Source organism: Papilio machaon, chromosome 16 (assembly GCF_912999745.1).
Source record: "Papilio machaon chromosome 16, ilPapMach1.1, whole genome shotgun sequence".
NCBI classification, from domain to species: domain Eukaryota; kingdom Metazoa; phylum Arthropoda; class Insecta; order Lepidoptera; family Papilionidae; genus Papilio; species Papilio machaon.
The window spans coordinates 7,836,305-7,855,610 of NC_060001.1; the positions used below are offsets into that span (position 1 = coordinate 7,836,305).

At 44.1% G+C, this 19,306-nt stretch overlaps 4 protein-coding genes across 4 annotated transcripts; 2 read left to right on the forward strand and 2 right to left on the reverse strand.

Annotated features, from left to right (window-relative positions):
- Nucleotides 1-59: 59 nt before the first annotated feature.
- Nucleotides 60-2,493, forward strand: LOC106718863 (40S ribosomal protein S9). Its single transcript, XM_014513063.2, has 4 exons — nucleotides 60-160; nucleotides 545-776; nucleotides 1,466-1,652; nucleotides 2,297-2,493. Exons 2-4 carry the CDS (start codon nucleotides 554-556, stop codon nucleotides 2,469-2,471), a joined length of 585 nt encoding a protein of 194 aa, XP_014368549.1. The 5' UTR covers nucleotides 60-160; nucleotides 545-553; the 3' UTR covers nucleotides 2,472-2,493.
- Nucleotides 2,494-3,021: 528 nt separating this feature from the next.
- Nucleotides 3,022-7,596, reverse strand: LOC106718857 (protein KRI1 homolog). Its single transcript, XM_014513056.2, has 11 exons — nucleotides 7,394-7,596; nucleotides 7,097-7,300; nucleotides 6,740-6,870; nucleotides 6,370-6,518; nucleotides 6,113-6,257; nucleotides 5,373-5,582; nucleotides 4,964-5,099; nucleotides 4,784-4,875; nucleotides 4,367-4,648; nucleotides 4,004-4,173; nucleotides 3,022-3,802 (listed from the first exon to the last, which is right to left on the reverse strand). Exons 1-11 carry the CDS (start codon nucleotides 7,506-7,508, stop codon nucleotides 3,022-3,024), a joined length of 2,415 nt encoding a protein of 804 aa, XP_014368542.2. The 5' UTR covers nucleotides 7,509-7,596.
- Nucleotides 7,597-7,837: 241 nt separating this feature from the next.
- LOC106718880 (cleavage and polyadenylation specificity factor 73) lies at nucleotides 7,838-19,168 on the forward strand. The gene is given in 16 exon segments (XM_045681487.1): nucleotides 7,838-8,029; nucleotides 8,393-8,456; nucleotides 8,913-9,010; nucleotides 9,292-9,420; nucleotides 9,968-10,145; nucleotides 10,310-10,399; nucleotides 10,905-11,055; nucleotides 11,170-11,345; nucleotides 14,457-14,586; nucleotides 14,778-14,953; nucleotides 15,036-15,176; nucleotides 15,261-15,386; nucleotides 15,388-15,630; nucleotides 18,562-18,687; nucleotides 18,765-18,887; nucleotides 18,962-19,168. Coding segments are annotated over 16 exon segments (2,148 nt in total). The 5' UTR covers nucleotides 7,838-7,955; the 3' UTR covers nucleotides 19,085-19,168.
- LOC106718881 (delta(24)-sterol reductase) lies at nucleotides 11,451-13,715 on the reverse strand. Its single transcript, XM_014513081.2, has 4 exons — nucleotides 13,471-13,715; nucleotides 13,117-13,304; nucleotides 12,703-12,970; nucleotides 11,451-12,631 (listed from the first exon to the last, which is right to left on the reverse strand). Exons 2-4 carry the CDS (start codon nucleotides 13,300-13,302, stop codon nucleotides 11,490-11,492), a joined length of 1,596 nt encoding a protein of 531 aa, XP_014368567.2. The 5' UTR covers nucleotides 13,303-13,304; nucleotides 13,471-13,715; the 3' UTR covers nucleotides 11,451-11,489.
- Nucleotides 19,169-19,306: the final 138 nt, after the last annotated feature.

Sequence of the window (19,306 nt, forward strand, 5' to 3'; positions counted from 1 at the left end):
TTTCTAGTTTTTGTGTCTGTGATACTTTTGTTATTGTTTCTCTTTTTTTGCTCTTTGGTTACTAAAGTTTTTTAAACTCTTTGGTATACTTACTTTACTCTTTGGCTGTCACTGTCGACGCCACCTTCCTCTCTTTTACGGCGAGCGGTCTTGGAAGAAGGTTTGTTATTATTTTTAATTTGAAATGCATTAGTTGGAAATTGAAATAAATTATAAATTAGCCTAAACGTAGTCTTTAGATTCATTGCTATCTAATATTGCTCGTTACCTTGCTGCCGTTATTGAGATGTAAACAGATTTAATGGCGACTTATTTTGCCTTATAGTAGACATGGCGATCTCCATAGCCGTCATGCCTGGACAATAAGGCTATAATAATGCCACGTGTGTTGATTCCCAAGAGTATCTAACGCTTCAGGTGTTATTTTAATCGATTTAGCCTGAGTATGTATTCTTGCAACACCTAGTGGCGACAAACCTCCTTAAACAAACAAAGAAAACAAAGTTCAATTCAATCAAATTTTAACTTGTCGGTTTTATTTTAGCTCGCCATCATGGTGAACAACCGAGTGCCGTCGGTCTTCTCTAAGACCTACGTAACCCCGCGGCGGCCTTTCGAAAAGGCGCGCTTGGACCAGGAGTTGAAGATCATCGGTGAATATGGTCTCCGTAACAAACGTGAAGTGTGGAGGGTGAAGTACACACTCGCTCGCATCCGTAAGGCTGCCAGAGAACTGCTTACGCTGGAGGAGAAAGACCCTAAAAGGCTTTTCGAAGGTTAGTATCACGTGGGGCCGGCGTTTTTCATTATTGTTTGAAATGGTTACTTAAAGATGTGCTCCGTTAACAGTCAGTCGAGTTGTGATAGATTAGTCAGAATAAGGCTAAATAGTCATTCAGAAGATCCAGCCATATGAAATAATAAATTTGAAGAAAAAGTCGTAAACCAGGTTGTTAAATAAAAAGCCCACTGTACTGAAGAATGAAGGGCTCCAAGCCTAGCCTAAGTAAGGTTTGACTAGGCCATCAACCATGCTGGCCCAGTGTGGGTATATATGTGCAGGTTGCATCAAAGTGTTTTCCTCCAACCTAGAAATGATTGATAGATGTATATAGGTAAAACTAAAAACACTTGTACATGGCAAGATTCGAACCCTGGATCTGCAGATTATAAATCAAATGCTTAATCCCTGAGCCACCGATGCTCTAAAAATAATTTGGATGTGTGTGCTCTATAAATGTACTCCTTTTGTTAACTTAGAAAAACGTTTTTTTTTATAAAAACATGAAATATTTTTATTCAAAGTCTAACGAGATGTTTATTAGATCTATATTTTTTAATGATGAGTTTGGCAACCTCTTGGCAGATAAAACTTGTGTTGATATAACTTATTACTGATAAAAATACTATAATACCCAATGATGTCAATGTAAATTTTTGTTATTACATTAATTTTTCTGTACAGGTAATGCATTGCTTCGTCGTCTGGTGAGGATCGGAGTGTTGGATGAGAAACAGATGAAGCTGGATTATGTGCTGGGCCTCAAGATTGAGGACTTCTTGGAGCGCAGGCTGCAGACACAGGTGTTCAAGGCTGGTCTGGCCAAGTCCATACATCATGCTCGTATTCTCATCAGACAGAGACACATCCGGTGAGTGGGAGAATTGTTTATAATTCATTCATATTATTGTGTGATATGATTTGTGAGATAACAAGGTTTTTAAAAGATTTTGGTTGGTTATAATCTGTTCAAAAACCTTTAATTATAAAAATAGTTTTTGAAGATTATTCTATTTATATCATATCACTGAATTTTATAAACATAATTTCCTGTAATATGCTTACCACATGCAATGTTAATGGTAGGTGCTCTGAAACAAGCTCTGTTTGTAACAGATAGTGTTTATGCCAAAAAGCAGTGATGGAATTGAAGCAATGCCGTGATGTTGAGCAAAAACATTACAACCAGTGTGTTGGCTGCTCACTGACTTTGCAAATATATTCATAAAGACCACTTGAACGGCCTTGTGCTTAGTTCAATGTCTTGAAATGTATGCTTGTTACAAGCTGTTTTCAGGTAATGTATGTTAAGACTTGTGATGTTTAAGATAACATATATTGAAGATATTGCCAACTTTTATTATGTAATTTTGTAAAATATTAACACTGCATTGAAACATTATAATGTGCCATGCATTGATAATTGAGAAGTCAAAAATAACTAAAGTATAACCTCAATACACAGGTCTTCCAGTATTATGGAAAATATGCTAATTAATATTTGTACTTTGTCAGTGTACGCAAGCAGGTGGTGAACATCCCGTCATTTGTGGTGAGGCTGGACTCGGGCAAGCACATTGACTTCTCGCTCAAGTCACCGTTCGGTGGTGGCCGTCCTGGTCGCGTCAAGCGCAAGAACCTCCGCAAGGGACAGACTGGTGGAGCTGCTAATGATGATGAAGAAGATTAAACAATAAAGTTATAATTGTACAATACATATTTGTTTTATTACTTTTTTTGTTGTTATTAAGATAATTTCTGCCTATTCATAATTTTTCCGTCAGCCATTAATATAAGTACTTATCAAGATTTTGCACAAATGGCACGACCTAAATGGTGAAGTATCACAATCTCTGTAAACAGAAGTATACCAAGTTGTTGAGCAAGGTGCTAGACATAAAAACTGAACAAGAACAAATAGGTACTTTCTTGATGAGTGAGGTTACAAGGATAGTAATAATTGGGAAATAAAATCTAATTAAAGTTGCTATTCGGATATGTAAGGAGTTCAATGGATGCAATATAAGTGAGTGAGTAGTCAAGTAAAGTGAGTTGGATATATTTTGTAAAACAAGAATCAAGATGATACTAAAGATTATTGTAATCCTACAAGTTAGTCAAAATAAAGTAGCGTCACGAGAAATAAAACAAAAATTATAATAGTAACTGTGTTGTATTATACAATATTTATAAAGGGCACAAATTATATATAATCTTATAATTTATAAAAATTAAGAGAATTAAAACTTCTTATATTTTAAGAAACCTCTGTACTTCTTGGGGTTCAATCCATAAGCTTTCAATCTCTCGTCTGACAACTTGTTCAATGGATTTTCTGGTTTTTCATCTTGATTGCCTTTAAACTTGTTTTTCTTTTTAGTTTGATTTTTATTTTTTTTGAAAGTTTTTCCGTTCGTTTGATTTGGTTTGTTCTTCTTTTTCGGGACTTCGTTCGTCTCATTCGAGTTTGGCTCCGATTTTCTTTTTAATTTACCACCTTGTGGTTCTAGTTTTTCTGTTATCGAATTTGCCTTATTCTTTTTTCCTTTAGACTGGAAATTTTGTGCTACATCACTTGATGTGCTCGGCTCTTCATCTTTAGATAAACTTTCAACAACAAAGTTAATTTTGTGTTTCTTTTTCTTTTCTCCCAGAACTGTGTCAGTATTTTTACTTTCTTCTACTTCATTACTTTCGAGATCTTCAATACCTTGATTACCTTTATTCTTTTTCTTCTTTTTACTTTTAACTTCTGTATTTGCTGTGATTTCCTCAACTTCGCTGACTAAGTCTGTTTTCTCGGAACTTTCCTCACTCTTAATATTATTAACATCATTTTCCTTGGATTTCTTGTTTTTATGTTTAACATTTAAATTTATTTTGTCACCAACAGTGCTTTCAGTGCTGTTTTCTCTCACCTCATTTTTATCAGCTTCTTTGTTTTCCACTTTACTTTCTTTTGATTTCTTCTTCTTCTTTTTCTTTTTGCTAGCTTCTACTGGAACTACTAGTTCTGGTTCTCTGCAATAAAAAACATTTTTATTTTCTAAAGTTACCTATATTTTTATATAAGGTGGCAAACAAGCAAGCGCCCATCCAAATTCGCCGAAATAGCGAGGCGACTGCTGTCCATAGACATCTCCAATTGCAAATGCGTTGCCTAACTTTTTTCGACGAAGAAGAAGCACAGAAATGAGACGATGTTCTACAATGTCTACTCACTGTGGTAATTCTTTAAACAGACTGGGTAATATTTTCTTCTTGAGCTGCAGGTCCGAGGCCTTGATGGCGTATGTCTTCACCTCGCCCTTCTCCGCGGCGGGCGGGCGGTGCTTCACGATCTTCTTGAGCGGCACCCACTGCGTCAGCTCTTTGTCATCTGCTAGAAGAATCTATAAACAATATCAATTAAATGGTCATCTTGTTTCAAAACATGTTGAATAAAACAAGGGGTGAAGACAGACATGGAGATAAACTAATTCTCAACAAATGCGTCAAAAATCTTTTGAGCTATCTATTTTTAGCTCAAAATAAGTTACATCTTAAAATAAAATATAAAGAATATTTAGTCCAATTTGATGTTACCTCCTCAATAGACAGTCCGTAGTCATTGGGCACCACTTCTCTGTACTTGAACCTGGTGGGCAGATCTCCTCCGATGACATCTTCACAATCCATCTTGTAGTACTCCTCCATGAACTGAGCGTAGCTTCTCTCCGCTTCGGGCACGAACTTTGGCTTCTCCTCCTCCAGCAGCTGAGCGAGCTTTGACTTCTTCTTTCTATTCCTACGCTTCTTCACCATGCCACGTTTCAATTCTTCTAGAAGATTCTCTCGCGCTTTCTTCGGATCGTAGTCCGCGTCCATCTGGATAACAAAAAGATAGAGTTATTGTATAGAGATAAAGGCAACCTAGACTTTATAATTCATATGTTTTACATCATTTGTTGGTAAAGCTGGTGGAAACAAATATTTTTTGTAGGTGTACATATCAATACCTACATTAAAGTCTTGATCCTCGCAGTGCGGGCCCTCCGCCGCGCCCTCCGCCTCCACATCTTGACCAAACTCATCCTCGTACTTGTCCCAATTTTCTGCAATTTTATGTATTATTTTTTATCTTATTGGTTTCTTAAATTCATGTTATTTTGAAAAATTAAACCCATATATAATTATCCTCACCGATCTCCAATTCCTCGTCCAGGTCGGGGAATTCAGGTTTCTTGTCGTCTGCCTCTCCGTAGTACTGCTCGTCGAAGATAGCGCGCATGCGGCGGTCGTGCTCCTCGGGGTCGAAGTCACCCTCTATATCTTCATCCTGAGTTACCATACAGATAAAGTCGCATAAACACATATATATGAATGTTATAAAAGGAAATTTTTCTTTGAAGGCAGTTTTACTTCTTTTTGTTCTTCAGCTTAACTTTTTCCTTCTATTTAATAACATCTATTTACAGTATTTCGAGTATTTTCCTGCAGGTTATTACATGGTAACACCTCTTGGCCATTGTAGTTGACTATGGCCTAGTCAACCCTAACTTGGGGTAGGCTCCGAGCTGATGATGATGAAAACCTATCTAAGTGAGCTTACATTAAACGCCAGTTCCTGGTTCCCGGTGACCTCCTTCAGCTTGGCGATCTTCTCCTGCACCTCCTTCAACTTGAGCGCCTTCAGCCGCGCGATCTCCTCCATCTTGCTGCGCTTCTCCGCCTCCTTGCGCGCGCGCACCTCCGCGCGCTTGCGAGAACGTTTGTCGTCCTTCGGCCGGATGTAGTTCATCGTTCTCGGGAAACGTTTCAACTGGAAAATATAGAAAAGTATTCAATCACAAAACTAATTTTTTATATCATAGTGTGGCAAACAAGCAAGCGGTCACATGAATTCGCATAAAAAGCGAAGTGACCACTGCCCATCGCCATCCGCAATTACAGATGCATTGCCTACCTTCATTCGAGAGGAGGGGATGCACAAAAAGAGGATATATCCTCTTCCTTTGTATCCCCGCCTCCATCAAATATACTTCCCCTTCCCATCCCTTCCTGATAAATTCTAATATATCTAATAAAATAATTACTATCAAAACTAATATGTAAATAAACTATGGGATAGTTTGTTTACTTTATTAAAATAGCTGCAGTCAACAGCTTCAGCCGACCTTGAGTAAAGCATCATTAAAATGCAATTAGCATCATGAAAAAATTACATCGACTAATTAATAGCAGGTGGTTAGTTTTTCTACATTCTGAGAATATATGTACAAAAACATATTGTTGTCTACTTTGTTACAAAGACACTGAAAGGGATATCAGTAGATAAGTTAGGTAACTCACATATTCATCATCGGGCTCTTCAAATCTAAAGTTGTACGCTCGCTCAAACTTGCCCTGCTCCTCCACAATCTCCTCATCTGCTTCCAGATCGGCGTCGTCGCGCAGCCTGTCCCCCGCCGGTCCCGCGTCTCCCTCCTCCAGGTACCTGGAGGAAATCCATGATGCAAACTAGAATATTTTATAAGTTAATAAAGACTGAAAATGGGGGCAGGTTTTGCCATTGTCCCCCTCCAGAGTGACTTGAAATTGTCACATACCTTTTGTTCAATATGTAATCTCTGAGGAAAGCTTCTCCCTCATTAAGCTTGGGGTCGGACCAGAGAGCTTTCAGAGGAGCCAGTTCTTTCTCCACATCCTCTTCTACATGTTCCACTTTGCCTAGAAGATAATCCTTTAATTTGCCATCCTGGATAATGAAAATATATTATTTTTAGTATCATAAATAACAAAAAAAATTAAACAATAAACTCTGTTTATGAAGTTATGTATTTTTCCTTTGACAAGTACAGTAATTAACATTGAGGCATTTTTTTTTTCATCCTTTTCAATAAAATAATTTTGTACAAATTCATTAAATACACTAATTTGTATTTTTTAATCATATGTAAAGTACCAAAAGGTACTTACTTTATTGTGTTCCTGTTCCTGTTTTTCCTCATCAACCTCAGCTTTCTTTTCAATGCTAAATATGTTGCCACTGTCATCATCATCATCATCACTGTCTGTGAAAACCACTTTCTTCTTCTTGTCATCCTTTTCTGTAATAAAAGTGCTCAAGTAAAAATACTATACTATGTATTTAGCAAGTTTCATCTTTCCTTTTATCTTTATTACCATAAGATAATATGATGCAAATACATTTGAACATTAGTATATTTTTTATTGAGAACCTAAGTAACTCTGTAAAAGGCAGATTCTTCAGCTCACTTCTAATAGCTTAGTTGTGAGTAATATTGTTATTGTTTATTTTTAAAACAAATTTACCTTTTTCCTTTTCAACTTTTTCATCAAAGAACTTATATCCAGGGTCATATATTCTCGGGTCTTTCGTCTTCAACAGAGCGAGGGTCTTCAGGAATTGTGTCTCAGTTTCTTCTGATACTTCCAAAGGTTCATCGCTCTCATCTTCGCTGTCCGATGATATTGACGCATCAGAATTTAACGCTTTGGACCCATATTTTTGCTCTACTGGAAACATAAATTAGTACATTTAATTTTTAAATATAAATAACAACTATAGACGTAGTAAATACTTTACAACAAATGTAGTAAACATCTCACATTTGTATTTTTCTTCCTTCTCCCGCCAAGCATCATATCTTTTGGCGTATTCATTTTCAGTTTTAATAGCTACTTCCTCATCGGATTCTTCATCAAACAATTTATTTTTTGGCATTTTTATTCATCAATTCATAACATAAAAGAATTAATTTATCAACAATAAATTAACCTCATTTCTTACAAACACATGTTGACACATGTCATGTCGAATGTCAAATTAGTTTTTTTACATCGCAGCTTATTCGATGTGGCACAAGCATATAGCACTAGTATAAGCATAAAATGTAAACAAATAAATAGTTATTGCAAGCAGCCCATCTCAATTATTTAAATATCTTACAAATTCTAGATTAGGTACAGTTCTTGAAAAAAAAAATTAAATATAAATTTAAACCGGTTTTATAGAAATCGTTTGTGTCATTGTATAGAATGTGATACATCCCTATTAACCTCAAATTTTACCGCTGCTTACTTGTTTGTGTGTCAATTTATGTTTATTTTATACAAGAAGAATTATTTTCTTGTCGTAAATGAAATCATAATTTGAGAATAAACAGCTAAAATGACTACAAATCCTAGAAAGGGCACTGACCAAGCGCCAATGGAAGAAAGCGACCAACTTACTATACGACCTTTGTAAATATTCCCTTTGGTTTAATTTTATATCACATTTTATAAAATAATGAGAAAAATAATAAATAATCTTTTCTTTTTGAACATAATTAAATTATATCCATAACCTGGTTTATTAGTTTCTGTTCGACATTGTTTTCTATATCCCTGTTGGTAAATTATGTGTTTACAATATTTTTTGACTAATACAATAAAAAAAATTATCCAAAGGGACACCAAAGATTTCGTGACGTCAACACCATTTAAATAATTCATCAACATCATCATCTAGCATTATCCCACTTACATGGGGTCTGCAAAAGAAGATTTTATAAACCTTAAGAAATTAATACCAATTATAATTCAGGAATATATAAAAAATTTCAGAGGTGCTGGCCAGGAAGTAGGAAGATCATGTATCATGTTAGAATTCAAAGGAAAAAAGATTATGGTGAGTGCGGACTTAGTTACAATATGTGTATATGAAGGATGCAAATATAAAAAAATATTTATAACTATCTGTTGCCCGCAACTATGTCCGCTCAGAAGAAAAAAAATCAATCTTTAGCCTATGCATGCTTCTAAACAACATTCTACATCTATACCAAATTTCATCCAGATTTATCCATTCTGGAGTTACCTTCTAGCAAACATCCATCCATCTAAACTTTCGCATTTATAATATTAATAGTAAAATAGTATGAAGTATGATTTCAGATGTGGAAATAATACTTTTTAAATTTTAAAAACACTATAAACTTTTTAAGTGAAATTATCTCATCGGTAATTTTTAAATTTGATTTATTTCTATACTTTTAGGTTATGTATTTAAAATTCAAGATACAAAACTAATACTTTGTTTAGTAAAGTCTACTCTATAAGATGAATTTTAATTGAATTGTTTTAGTTGGACTGTGGTATCCATCCTGGGCTATCGGGAATGGATGCTCTGCCGTTTGTGGATTTGATTGAAGCTGATGAAGTTGACTTGCTTCTGATATCACAGTAAGTGTTATTAAATGAATATTTCATACATTTGATTCTTTTCACAATTACTAAAATATATACTAGCTGTTGACCATGACTTTGGCCATGAGGAATCAAAAAAATCTTGTAATAAATATAGCCAATTGTACCTAGGCCTAAATATACCCTAAAGTGTAGCTTCCAAACAGTGAAAAAAAAAAGCTAAATTGTTTCTGTACTTTCGGAGCCTATTTAATGCAAACAAACAATCAAATAACTGTTGTTATGAATGTAACATAAAATATTATAATAATTTTCAGTTTCCACTTGGACCACAGCGGCGCCCTCCCCTGGTTCCTAACAAAGACCTCTTTCAAAGGCAGAGTGTTCATGACACACGCTACAAAAGCCATTTACAGGTGGCTGGTCTCCGATTATATCAAAGTCAGGTAAGTTTGTTGTAAGATAGTTAAAATTTTTATTTTAAAATTATAATATTGTCTTTATTCAATGTGTTATGTAGGAAGTGTACCTATCCTGTCTGGGTCTAATTAAAACCTTAAGCTATTGGTAATATGTTATTGCATAAAAAAAATTCTTTTCATTATAGTTAATTTTCTTTCCTATTTTTTCTTTATTTTAATACACATGTTTTATTTTTCATTCATTCATTGACGTCATCATCATCAGCTCACTATATGTCCTCACTAATGAGCTCGGAGCTTACTCTAAGTTAGGAGTGATTAGGCCATAGTCAACTATGCTCGGTCAGTGCGGGTTGACTTTACACATATCTTTGAATTTTGTTCTCAGATATGTGCAGGTTACATCAAAATGTTTTCGGATAAATGTACATATAAATGTCGAAAATAGAAAAACACATTGATTCAAACCCAGCAACTGTAGATTGATTCAACTGCTTAACAACTGAGCCATTAATGTTCTTTCAATTAATGTAACATGTTTCAAATGTAAAAAAATGAAAATAATTTGTAGCAACATATCAACGGAACAGATGTTGTACACGGAGTCTGACTTGGAGGGTTCCATGGACCGCATAGAGACGATCAACTTCCATGAGGAGAAGGATGTGCGCGGTGTTCGCTTCTGGGCCTACAACGCGGGTCATGTGCTCGGTGCAGCCATGTTCATGATCGAGATAGCTGGAGTCAAGGTATCTGGTTTAAGATACATTTAGACTTCTTTTCCACTGGTAAACTCTAGTAGAACTATGATTATCACTGGTGCAAATTCACGTAGCTAGTGCAGTAGTAGTAGTACTAAGTGGAAATAGGTGTTGAAAATTCACAATTTAAATAAATACTGTTTTTTAATTAGGTTTTATATACCGGAGACTTTTCAAGACAAGAAGATCGTCATCTAATGGCTGCCGAGATTCCCACAGTACATCCAGATGTGCTCATTACAGTAAGTTTATAACTTTTTCTTTTTTGAGAAAAGTGAGGAGTTCCGAATGTAGGAGTAAACTGAAAGAATATGGAGACATACCTCCATTGCGAATTAAAACTTGCGGCATTCCAAAGAAAGGTAACGTGTGTAACTGTAACTATCATGGGCGTCAGGGGAAGAAGGGCGCTGCCCCCCTTCCAGAGAATCGAAAAATGTAAAATACTGAAGTACTCCAAATAAGACCATATAAAAGGTAGCCGAACATAGACTTAGTTTAGATCAGGGATTTCCAAATTGATATCAAACTTAAAGCATTGCTAATTCTCACTCTGTCTTCTTCTATTGACCTAAATTAGAATGAATAATAATAATAATTGATCTTAAATGTAGGTAATTTGGCCATAAGGGTCTGTGGTAACGGTTCATTTTGGAAAAGGGGGTCACTTGTCCAAAATAGTTTGGGGATCCCTGGTCTAGATGATCAGCTGGTGATGCCCATGGTGACTGTATTGTGTGTACGCAGGAGTCTACATACGGCACTCACATACACGAGAAGCGTGAGGAGCGCGAGAGCAGGTTCACGGGGCTGGTGAATGACATCGTGACACGTGGCGGTCGCTGTCTCATTCCTGTGTTCGCACTCGGCCGGGCGCAGGAGTTGCTGCTCATACTCGGTCGGTATTCAATATTTATCACAAGTCTTACAAGAAAGAGGGTAATGAGGGTAGATAAAAATAATGGTCCCTGTCCCCGGATACTGGAATACAATTAACCATTTATATTGTCAGATGAGTACTGGTCTCTGCACCCCGAGCTGCAGGACATCCCCATCTACTATGCATCCTCGTTGGCCAAGAAGTGCATGGCGGTGTACCAGACCTACGTCAACGCCATGAATGACCGCATCCGCAGGCAGATCGCTGTCAACAACCCCTTCGTCTTCCGACACATCTCCAACCTCAAGGTATTTGTTATTTTTTTTTAGGAGCCGATCAGGGATATGTTTCTTTTAAATTATTCTTAGTTGAAATAAAATAACGAAATTATAATTATATTTATATATTGCTTTAACTTATTTTAAATAAGATATTTATTCAAATTATAAAAATTATATGGCATTCTGCTCCCCTACAGCAAACACGTCTAGCTCTGGTTTGACTTTATCATACAGATGTGGGAACGCTCCCTCTGCTTTGTACTTCTTCCTCACTTCTTCATACAGCGTCAGATCGAACATTTCCTCAAATTCTTCTCTAGTCATGAAAATATCGGCGTACAGAAACGAGAAACCTCCAACTTCTCTGGTGAACTTCTCCATTTCCCTCATAGCGGTTACAGGGTTATAAGACTTCTTCTCTTTCACTTTACCAGGAACACCGTAGACTCCTAAATCGTTGTACATTGCGTAATTTGTCTCCGGCACCAGGTATTTTTTATCAGGACGTTTGAGTTGACCCGACGATGGACCGTGATCGATAATTTTGCACGGGTATACCAACAATGGAAACTTCTCGAACAACACACTGGCCACTTCGATCTGCTTCTCCAACTCAGTTATAGGTAGAACTATATCCTGGAACACCTGCTTGGTGAAGGTGTAGGCGCGTACTCCAGGTGTTGTGGTAAATTTGAGGAAGGCCGGCTTCGGAGGCAGCAGCCAGCCGAATAATGTTCTGAAAATGCGATCGTTGCCGAACGACAGCATGTCCTCGACTACCCAGAAAATAGCTCGGTTGTGTCGCAGCAGGTAGTCCCGCAGAGGTATCAGCTCCACACCTTCTCCCTTAGTGAGGTATGATTCCACGTGTTTATAGAACCAGGGCTTGTACCACCTGGAGCAGTGGTTCACTGGGATCTGTGGGTCGTAGTCCGAGTAGTCTCCGGTCATGATGACAGCGCTGTCCTTGCTAAATATAGTACCTTCAATATAGTCGGGGTGCAGCGCTGGGTTCGCCGAATTAGCGCCCGATAGATCTCTCATCATGTCGCAGTAGATCTTCTGGCCCGTAACTGGAGTATACTTCAACTTGATGTAAGGTTTGACCTTTACTATCCTCAAGGTCAATGCGACCAGGAAGCCGAGGCTGCCGTGCGACCAGGGCAGCGCCCTGTAGAGATCCGAGTGCCGGTTGGTGGCGGTGGCGGTGACCAGGGATCCGTCGGCCAGCACCACCTCGTAGCTGGTGATGGTCTCATGGTACAGTCCCGCCTTGTGCGAGTGCGTCGACATGCCCGTGCCCATCGCGAGACCTAAAAACAACACATAGTTTTGAAAAGCGGCGGTTTGAAAGCACGCGACTGCTATACGAGCATGTCCTGACCTCCTAAAGTGGCGTCTACCAGCTCTATAGTGACCGCCAAAGAGTACCCCTTCGGTATGAGGTACTCGGTGATGTCTCCGATGGTGACCATGGGCGCGACGCGGACGGTCATGGCGCGCTCGTCCAGCTCGAGGATGTCGTGCAGCGGCACCGGCACGCGGTGGTGGAGGTGCTTCTGGAAAAACGTCGTCGACAGCGACAACCAGTTCGGTCTCGCGGTACACAGGAGACGACGCTCCTCCACCGGCATCTTGTTCCACTGCAGTACCTGGAAATAATACTCCTGATCACTTAGTATTAGAATTTCGACGAGACCAAATGTCACAATATCCTCAACATTTTACCCGTAGTTTTCGTTTTATTTAGTCGCGTTATCCACGAAATTGTGCTAGTAATCTTTGGATATACCCTCACCCTTCTCTGTATCTCCCTGACGGCGGTGTCATGGTCGGGGCCGGTCCCCAGGCGCCGCAGCCAGGCCTTAGCTCTCAGCAGCAGGGTGAAGAGGAAGCTGGCCGGCAAACAGAACACCAGCACCACCAACTCGCGGTGGTCCTCCAGCCATGTCACTAGTCGCTGCTTTAAAGTCTCAGGAATCATTGCTGGAAAATAAATAGTGCTATTATTGATTGTTTTTTAGACATATTTAGAAATTTCTTTTTGTAAAATATTATAAAATTATAGATTAAGATTTTAATGAGCAAAATATGCACAAACATTTAACAATAGTAGACGTGAAAATTTAATTGTTTTGAAATAATAACTTACCACGTATAAATTAGTGAGACCTGTTATAGCTATCCGGCACGGCAACAAATTTTATCTGTTTCGATAACGCTGAATAATTTTTTTTATAGATAAAGTGTGTACATTATTATTTATACACGACTTCCCGCCAAAAATTCCGCCACTAATTCGTAAAGGTTATTTTAAAAACTCATGTTGACGAGTTGAAGCTAAATAAATAAGCCGGTTGTCGGCTATCGACCGTCGCAACAGATAAAAAATTATAATTACAATAGATTTAAAACGAATTGCGTTCCATTTCACGTAATCATGAATATAAATTACTTTTGAACTGTTTATTTAAATTTATATAAATATAAAGACGGGGTAAAGTTTGTGTAAAACTTTACACTTTTTACATTTAAAAAATAACGTGACAGCTTATTGAAATGAATGAAAATCGTACATTGACCTTGAACGTTACAATCGCACACTGTTGTCAAGCTAAAAGATATCTTATGACTAAAACTGTACGGATGTTTGTTTGGAGAATAGTTTGTATTGCTATTATCATTGTTAAAAAAATAATCAGAAACATTATGACGCTAAAACCAGGTGTCTGATTAATTATCAAATATTTTATAAGAGAGAGATATCAGAGAGAAATATTTTATCATACATTTGATTTTATGATATATTAGTAAAACAAAAAATCTTAAATTTTTACCTAATTATGGTAATCAATGAATAAAAATATTCTTAAAACAATTCAAATTAACCATTTACGTTAATTCGAAAATTTTTATTCTTAACTGTGCTATACTTAAAGTGAAAGTTGCAGAAGCGTTGCTTACCTTTGAGGAACAGAAGACGTACAGAAAGAGGATATTTCCCCTTCTTACATGTGCTTTACCCCGCCAAATCCACGTACCCTTCCCATTATATCCTTATAACAAAATGGCGACAAAAGGAGGAGCACTAAAATGATAACTATATGGTTAGCAATCCCCGAGTACGTCAATGTGCAGGGTATTGACCACTTCGAGGACATCGGGCCGTGTGTGATCATGGCGTCGCCGGGCATGATGCAGTCGGGGCTCTCGCGCGAGCTCTTCGAGTCCTGGTGCACCGACCCCAAGAACGGTGTCATCATTGCAGGTTCATACATCACACACACACACATAAAGCTTCAAAATTGTGTTTCGTCATGCAAAACTTTGATGTATATAATTAAAGAGAGGGCAGTTAAGTCTTGCTTTTAAATAAATAGCTATTATTCCATTATGTTATTTTGGAGAAAAAAGGTTTAGGTTTGTTGCGTTGGTCATCTGCTATATGTTGTCGCACAGGGTACTGCGTGGAGGGCACTTTGGCGAAGACGATCCTGTCGGAGCCGGAGGAGATCACCACCATGTCGGGCCAGAAGCTGCCGCTCAAGATGTCCGTCGACTACATCTCCTTCTCCGCGCACACCGACTACCAGCAGACCTCCGAGTTCATCAACATACTGAAGCCGCCTCACGTCGTCAGTATACCAACACTCGGCCGCTTAAATGTCTTCTGACAATCGACAGATGTTACCGTGACGTAAGTGTGTCGTGTGTCAGGTTCTGGTGCACGGGGAGCAGAACGAGATGTCGCGGCTGCGCGGCGCCCTGCAGCGCGAGCACCGCGGACGTCTGCTGGTGCACACCCCGCGCAACACTCAGCTCCTCTCGCTCGCCTTCCGCGGAGACAGGACCGCCAAGGTGACTCCACACCCCCCCCCCCCACCCCACACACTCACCACATACATCTCCTACATCTTTACAACTTAAATGAAAACGTATCAGGTGATCGGGTCGCTGGCCATGGAGCCGCCTGTGCCGGGCCGGCCGCTGCAGGGAGTGCTCGTCAAACGCAACTTCAACTACCACATCCTCGCGCCCGCCGACCTCAACAGTGAGCTCCTCCACCAGTCTGTATATCTGCGCCGCTCTCCTCATACAATGCGATGTAATGTTCTCACCTCGCGCAGAGTACACCGAGCTGACGCAGTCGGAGGTGACGCAGCGGCAGTCCATACACTTCGGCGGCACGCCCGCGCTGCTGCGTCACGCCGTGCTGCAGCTCGCAGGACACGTCGACTTCATCAGCGACACGCGCTGGCGTCTCTACGGCTGTCTCGACCTCACCCTCGACCCGCCCGTCGTCACGCTGGAGGTGACCGCGCCCCCAACACTAGCCCCGCCCCACTGCCCCGCCCACACACACACACACTGGCGTCTCTACGGCTGTCTCGACCTCACCCTCGACCCGCCCGTCGTCACGCTGGAGGTGACCGCGCCCCCAACACTAGCCCCGCCCCACTGCCCCGCCCACACACACACACACTGGCGTCTCTACGGCTGTCTCGACCTCACCCTCGACCCGCCCGTCGTCACGCTGGAGGTGACCGCGCCCCCAACACTAGCCCCGCCCCACTGCCCCGCCCACACCCACACGCGCTGGCGTCTCTACGGCTGTCTCGACCTCACCCTCGACCCGCCCGTCGTCACGCTGGAGGTGACCGCGCCCCCAACACTAGCCCCGCCCCACTGCCCCGCCCACACACACACACTGGCGTCTCTACGGCTGTCTCGACCTCACCCTCGACCCGCCCGTCGTCACGCTGGAGGTGACCGCGCCCCCAACACTAGCCCCGCCCCACTGCCCCGCCCACACACACACACACACACACTGGCGTCTCTACGGCTGTCTCGACCTCACCCTCGACCCGCCCGTCGTCACGCTGGAGGTGACCGCGCCCCCAACACTAGCCCCGCCCCACTGCCCCGCCCACACACACACACACTGGCGTCTCTACGGCTGTCTCGACCTCACCCTCGACCCGCCCGTCGTCACGCTGGAGGTGACCGCGCCCCCAACACTAGCCCCGCCCCACTGCCCCGCCCACACACACACACACTGGCGTCTCTACGGCTGTCTCGACCTCACCCTCGACCCGCCCGTCGTCACGCTGGAGGTGACCGCGCCCCCAACACTAGCCCCGCCCCACTGCCCCGCCCACACACACACACACTGGCGTCTCTACGGCTGTCTCGACCTCACCCTCGACCCGCCCGTCGTCACGCTGGAGGTGACCGCGCCCCCAACACTAGCCCCGCCCCACTGCCCCGCCCACACACACACACACTGGCGTCTCTACGGCTGTCTCGACCTCACCCTCGACCCGCCCGTCGTCACGCTGGAGGTGACCGCGCCCCCAACACTAGCCCCGCCCCACTGCCCCGCCCACACACACACACTGGCGTCTCTACGGCTGTCTCGACCTCACCCTCGACCCGCCCGTCGTCACGCTGGAGGTGACCGCGCCCCCCACACTAGCCCCGCCCCACTGCCCCGCCCACACACACACACACTGGCGTCTCTACGGCTGTCTCGACCTCACCCTCGACCCGCCCGTCGTCACGCTGGAGGTGACCGCGCCCCCAACACTAGCCCCGCCCCACTGCCCCGCCCACACACACACACTGGCGTCTCTACGGCTGTCTCGACCTCACCCTCGACCCGCCCGTCGTCACGCTGGAGGTGACCGCGCCCCCAACACTAGCCCCGCCCCATTGCCCCGCCCACACACACACACACTGGCGTCTCTACGGCTGTCTCGACCTCACCCTCGACCCGCCCGTCGTCACGCTGGAGGTGACCGCGCCCCCAACACTAGCCCCGCCCCACTGCCCCGCCCACACACACACACACTGGCGTCTCTACGGCTGTCTCGACCTCACCCTCGACCCGCCCGTCGTCACGCTGGAGGTGACCGCGCCCCCAACACTAGCCCCGCCCCACTGCCCCGCCCACACACACACACACTGGCGTCTCTACGGCTGTCTCGACCTCACCCTCGACCCGCCCGTCGTCACGCTGGAGGTGACCGCGCCCCCAACACTAGCCCCGCCCCACTGCCCCGCCCACACACACACACACACACACTGGCGTCTCTACGGCTGTCTCGACCTCACCCTCGACCCGCCCGTCGTCACGCTGGAGGTGACCGCGCCCCCAACACTAGCCCCGCCCCACTGCCCCGCCCACACACACACACACTGGCGTCTCTACGGCTGTCTCGACCTCACCCTCGACCCGCCCGTCGTCACGCTGGAGGTGACCGCGCCCCCAACACTAGCCCCGCCCCACTGCCCCGCCCACACACACACACTGGCGTCTCTACGGCTGTCTCGACCTCACCCTCGACCCGCCCGTCGTCACGCTGGAGGTGACCGCGCCCCCAACACTAGCCCCGCCCCACTGCCCCGCCCACACACACACACTGGCGTCTCTACGGCTGTCTCGACCTCACCCTCGACCCGCCCGTCGTCACGCTGGAGGTGACCGCGCCCCCAACACTAGCCCCGCCCCACTGCCCCGCCCACACACACACACACTGGCGTCTCTACGGCTGTCTCGACCTCACCCTCGACCCGCCCGTCGTCACGCTGGAGGTGACCGCGCCCCCAACACTAGCCCCGCCCCACTGCCCCGCCCACACACACACACACTGGCGTCTCTACGGCTGTCTCGACCTCACCCTCGACCCGCCCGTCGTCACGCTGGAGGTGACCGCGCCCCCAACACTAGCCCCGCCCCACTGCCCCGCCCACACACACACACTGGCGTCTCTACGGCTGTCTCGACCTCACCCTCGACCCGCCCGTCGTCACGCTGGAGGTGGCCGCGCCCCCCACACTAGCCCCGCCCCACTGCCCCGCCCACACACACACACACTGGCGTCTCTACGGCTGTCTCGACCTCACCCTCGACCCGCCCGTCGTCACGCTGGAGGTGACCGCGCCCCCAACACTAGCCCCGCCCCACTGCCCCGCCCACACACACACACACACTGGCGTCTCTACGGCTGTCTCGACCTCACCCTCGACCCGCCCGTCGTCACGCTGGAGGTGACCGCGCCCCCAACACTAGCCCCGCCCCACTGCCCCGCCCACACACACACACACTGGCGTCTCTACGGCTGTCTCGACCTCACCCTCGACCCGCCCGTCGTCACGCTGGAGGTGACCGCGCCCCCAACACTAGCCCCGCCCCACTGCCCCGCCCACACACACACACTGACACATTGCATGTCTGTCACAGTGGCAGGCTCAGCCGGTGACGGACATGTACGCGGACGCGGTGGCGGCTGCAGTGCTGGCGGCGGCCGCTCTGCCCGCGCCGCGCCTCGCACCTCTCGCACCTAAACTAGACCGCATGCACTTCAAGGTAACATATTCTGTGTGACCGCACGCTGACACTGACTCGTCACAATTACAACAATTTCATCATATGTGTCGTGTCAGGAGTGCGCGATAGAGATGCTGCAGGAGATGTTCGGCGAGGACGCGGTGCCCAAGATGTTCAAGGGCGACAAGCTGCAGCTAACTGTCGCCGGCAAACACGTCGACATCGACCTTCTCACGCTCGTAAGTACATAAAATGTTGCGTCGATTAAGATGCAGGTTGTGATCGTGACAAGTAATGTGTGGGTGATTGTCAGGAGGCGCAGTGCAGCGGCGACGCGGCGCTGGAGCGCACTGCGGCTGCGGCCGTCGCTCGTCTGCACGCAGCCCTCGCCCCGCCCCGCGCACCCGCCCCCGCCCCGCCCCCCACTGACACATAGCGCAAGCCCCGCCCACATCTAACATCTGCCACGCCCATGAGCTACATTTCACGTTATTTTCCATAGTATATTAAAGATGCATTGAAAGTAAATTCTGATATTTTCTATTTTGCAACTGTTTTGAAAATTGCTCATTTAAAACGTCAATAAATGAAAATTAATTCGAGAACCCGTTTTTTTAATCCATTATGTAAATTGCGTGCGCATTGGAAAATTAAGACA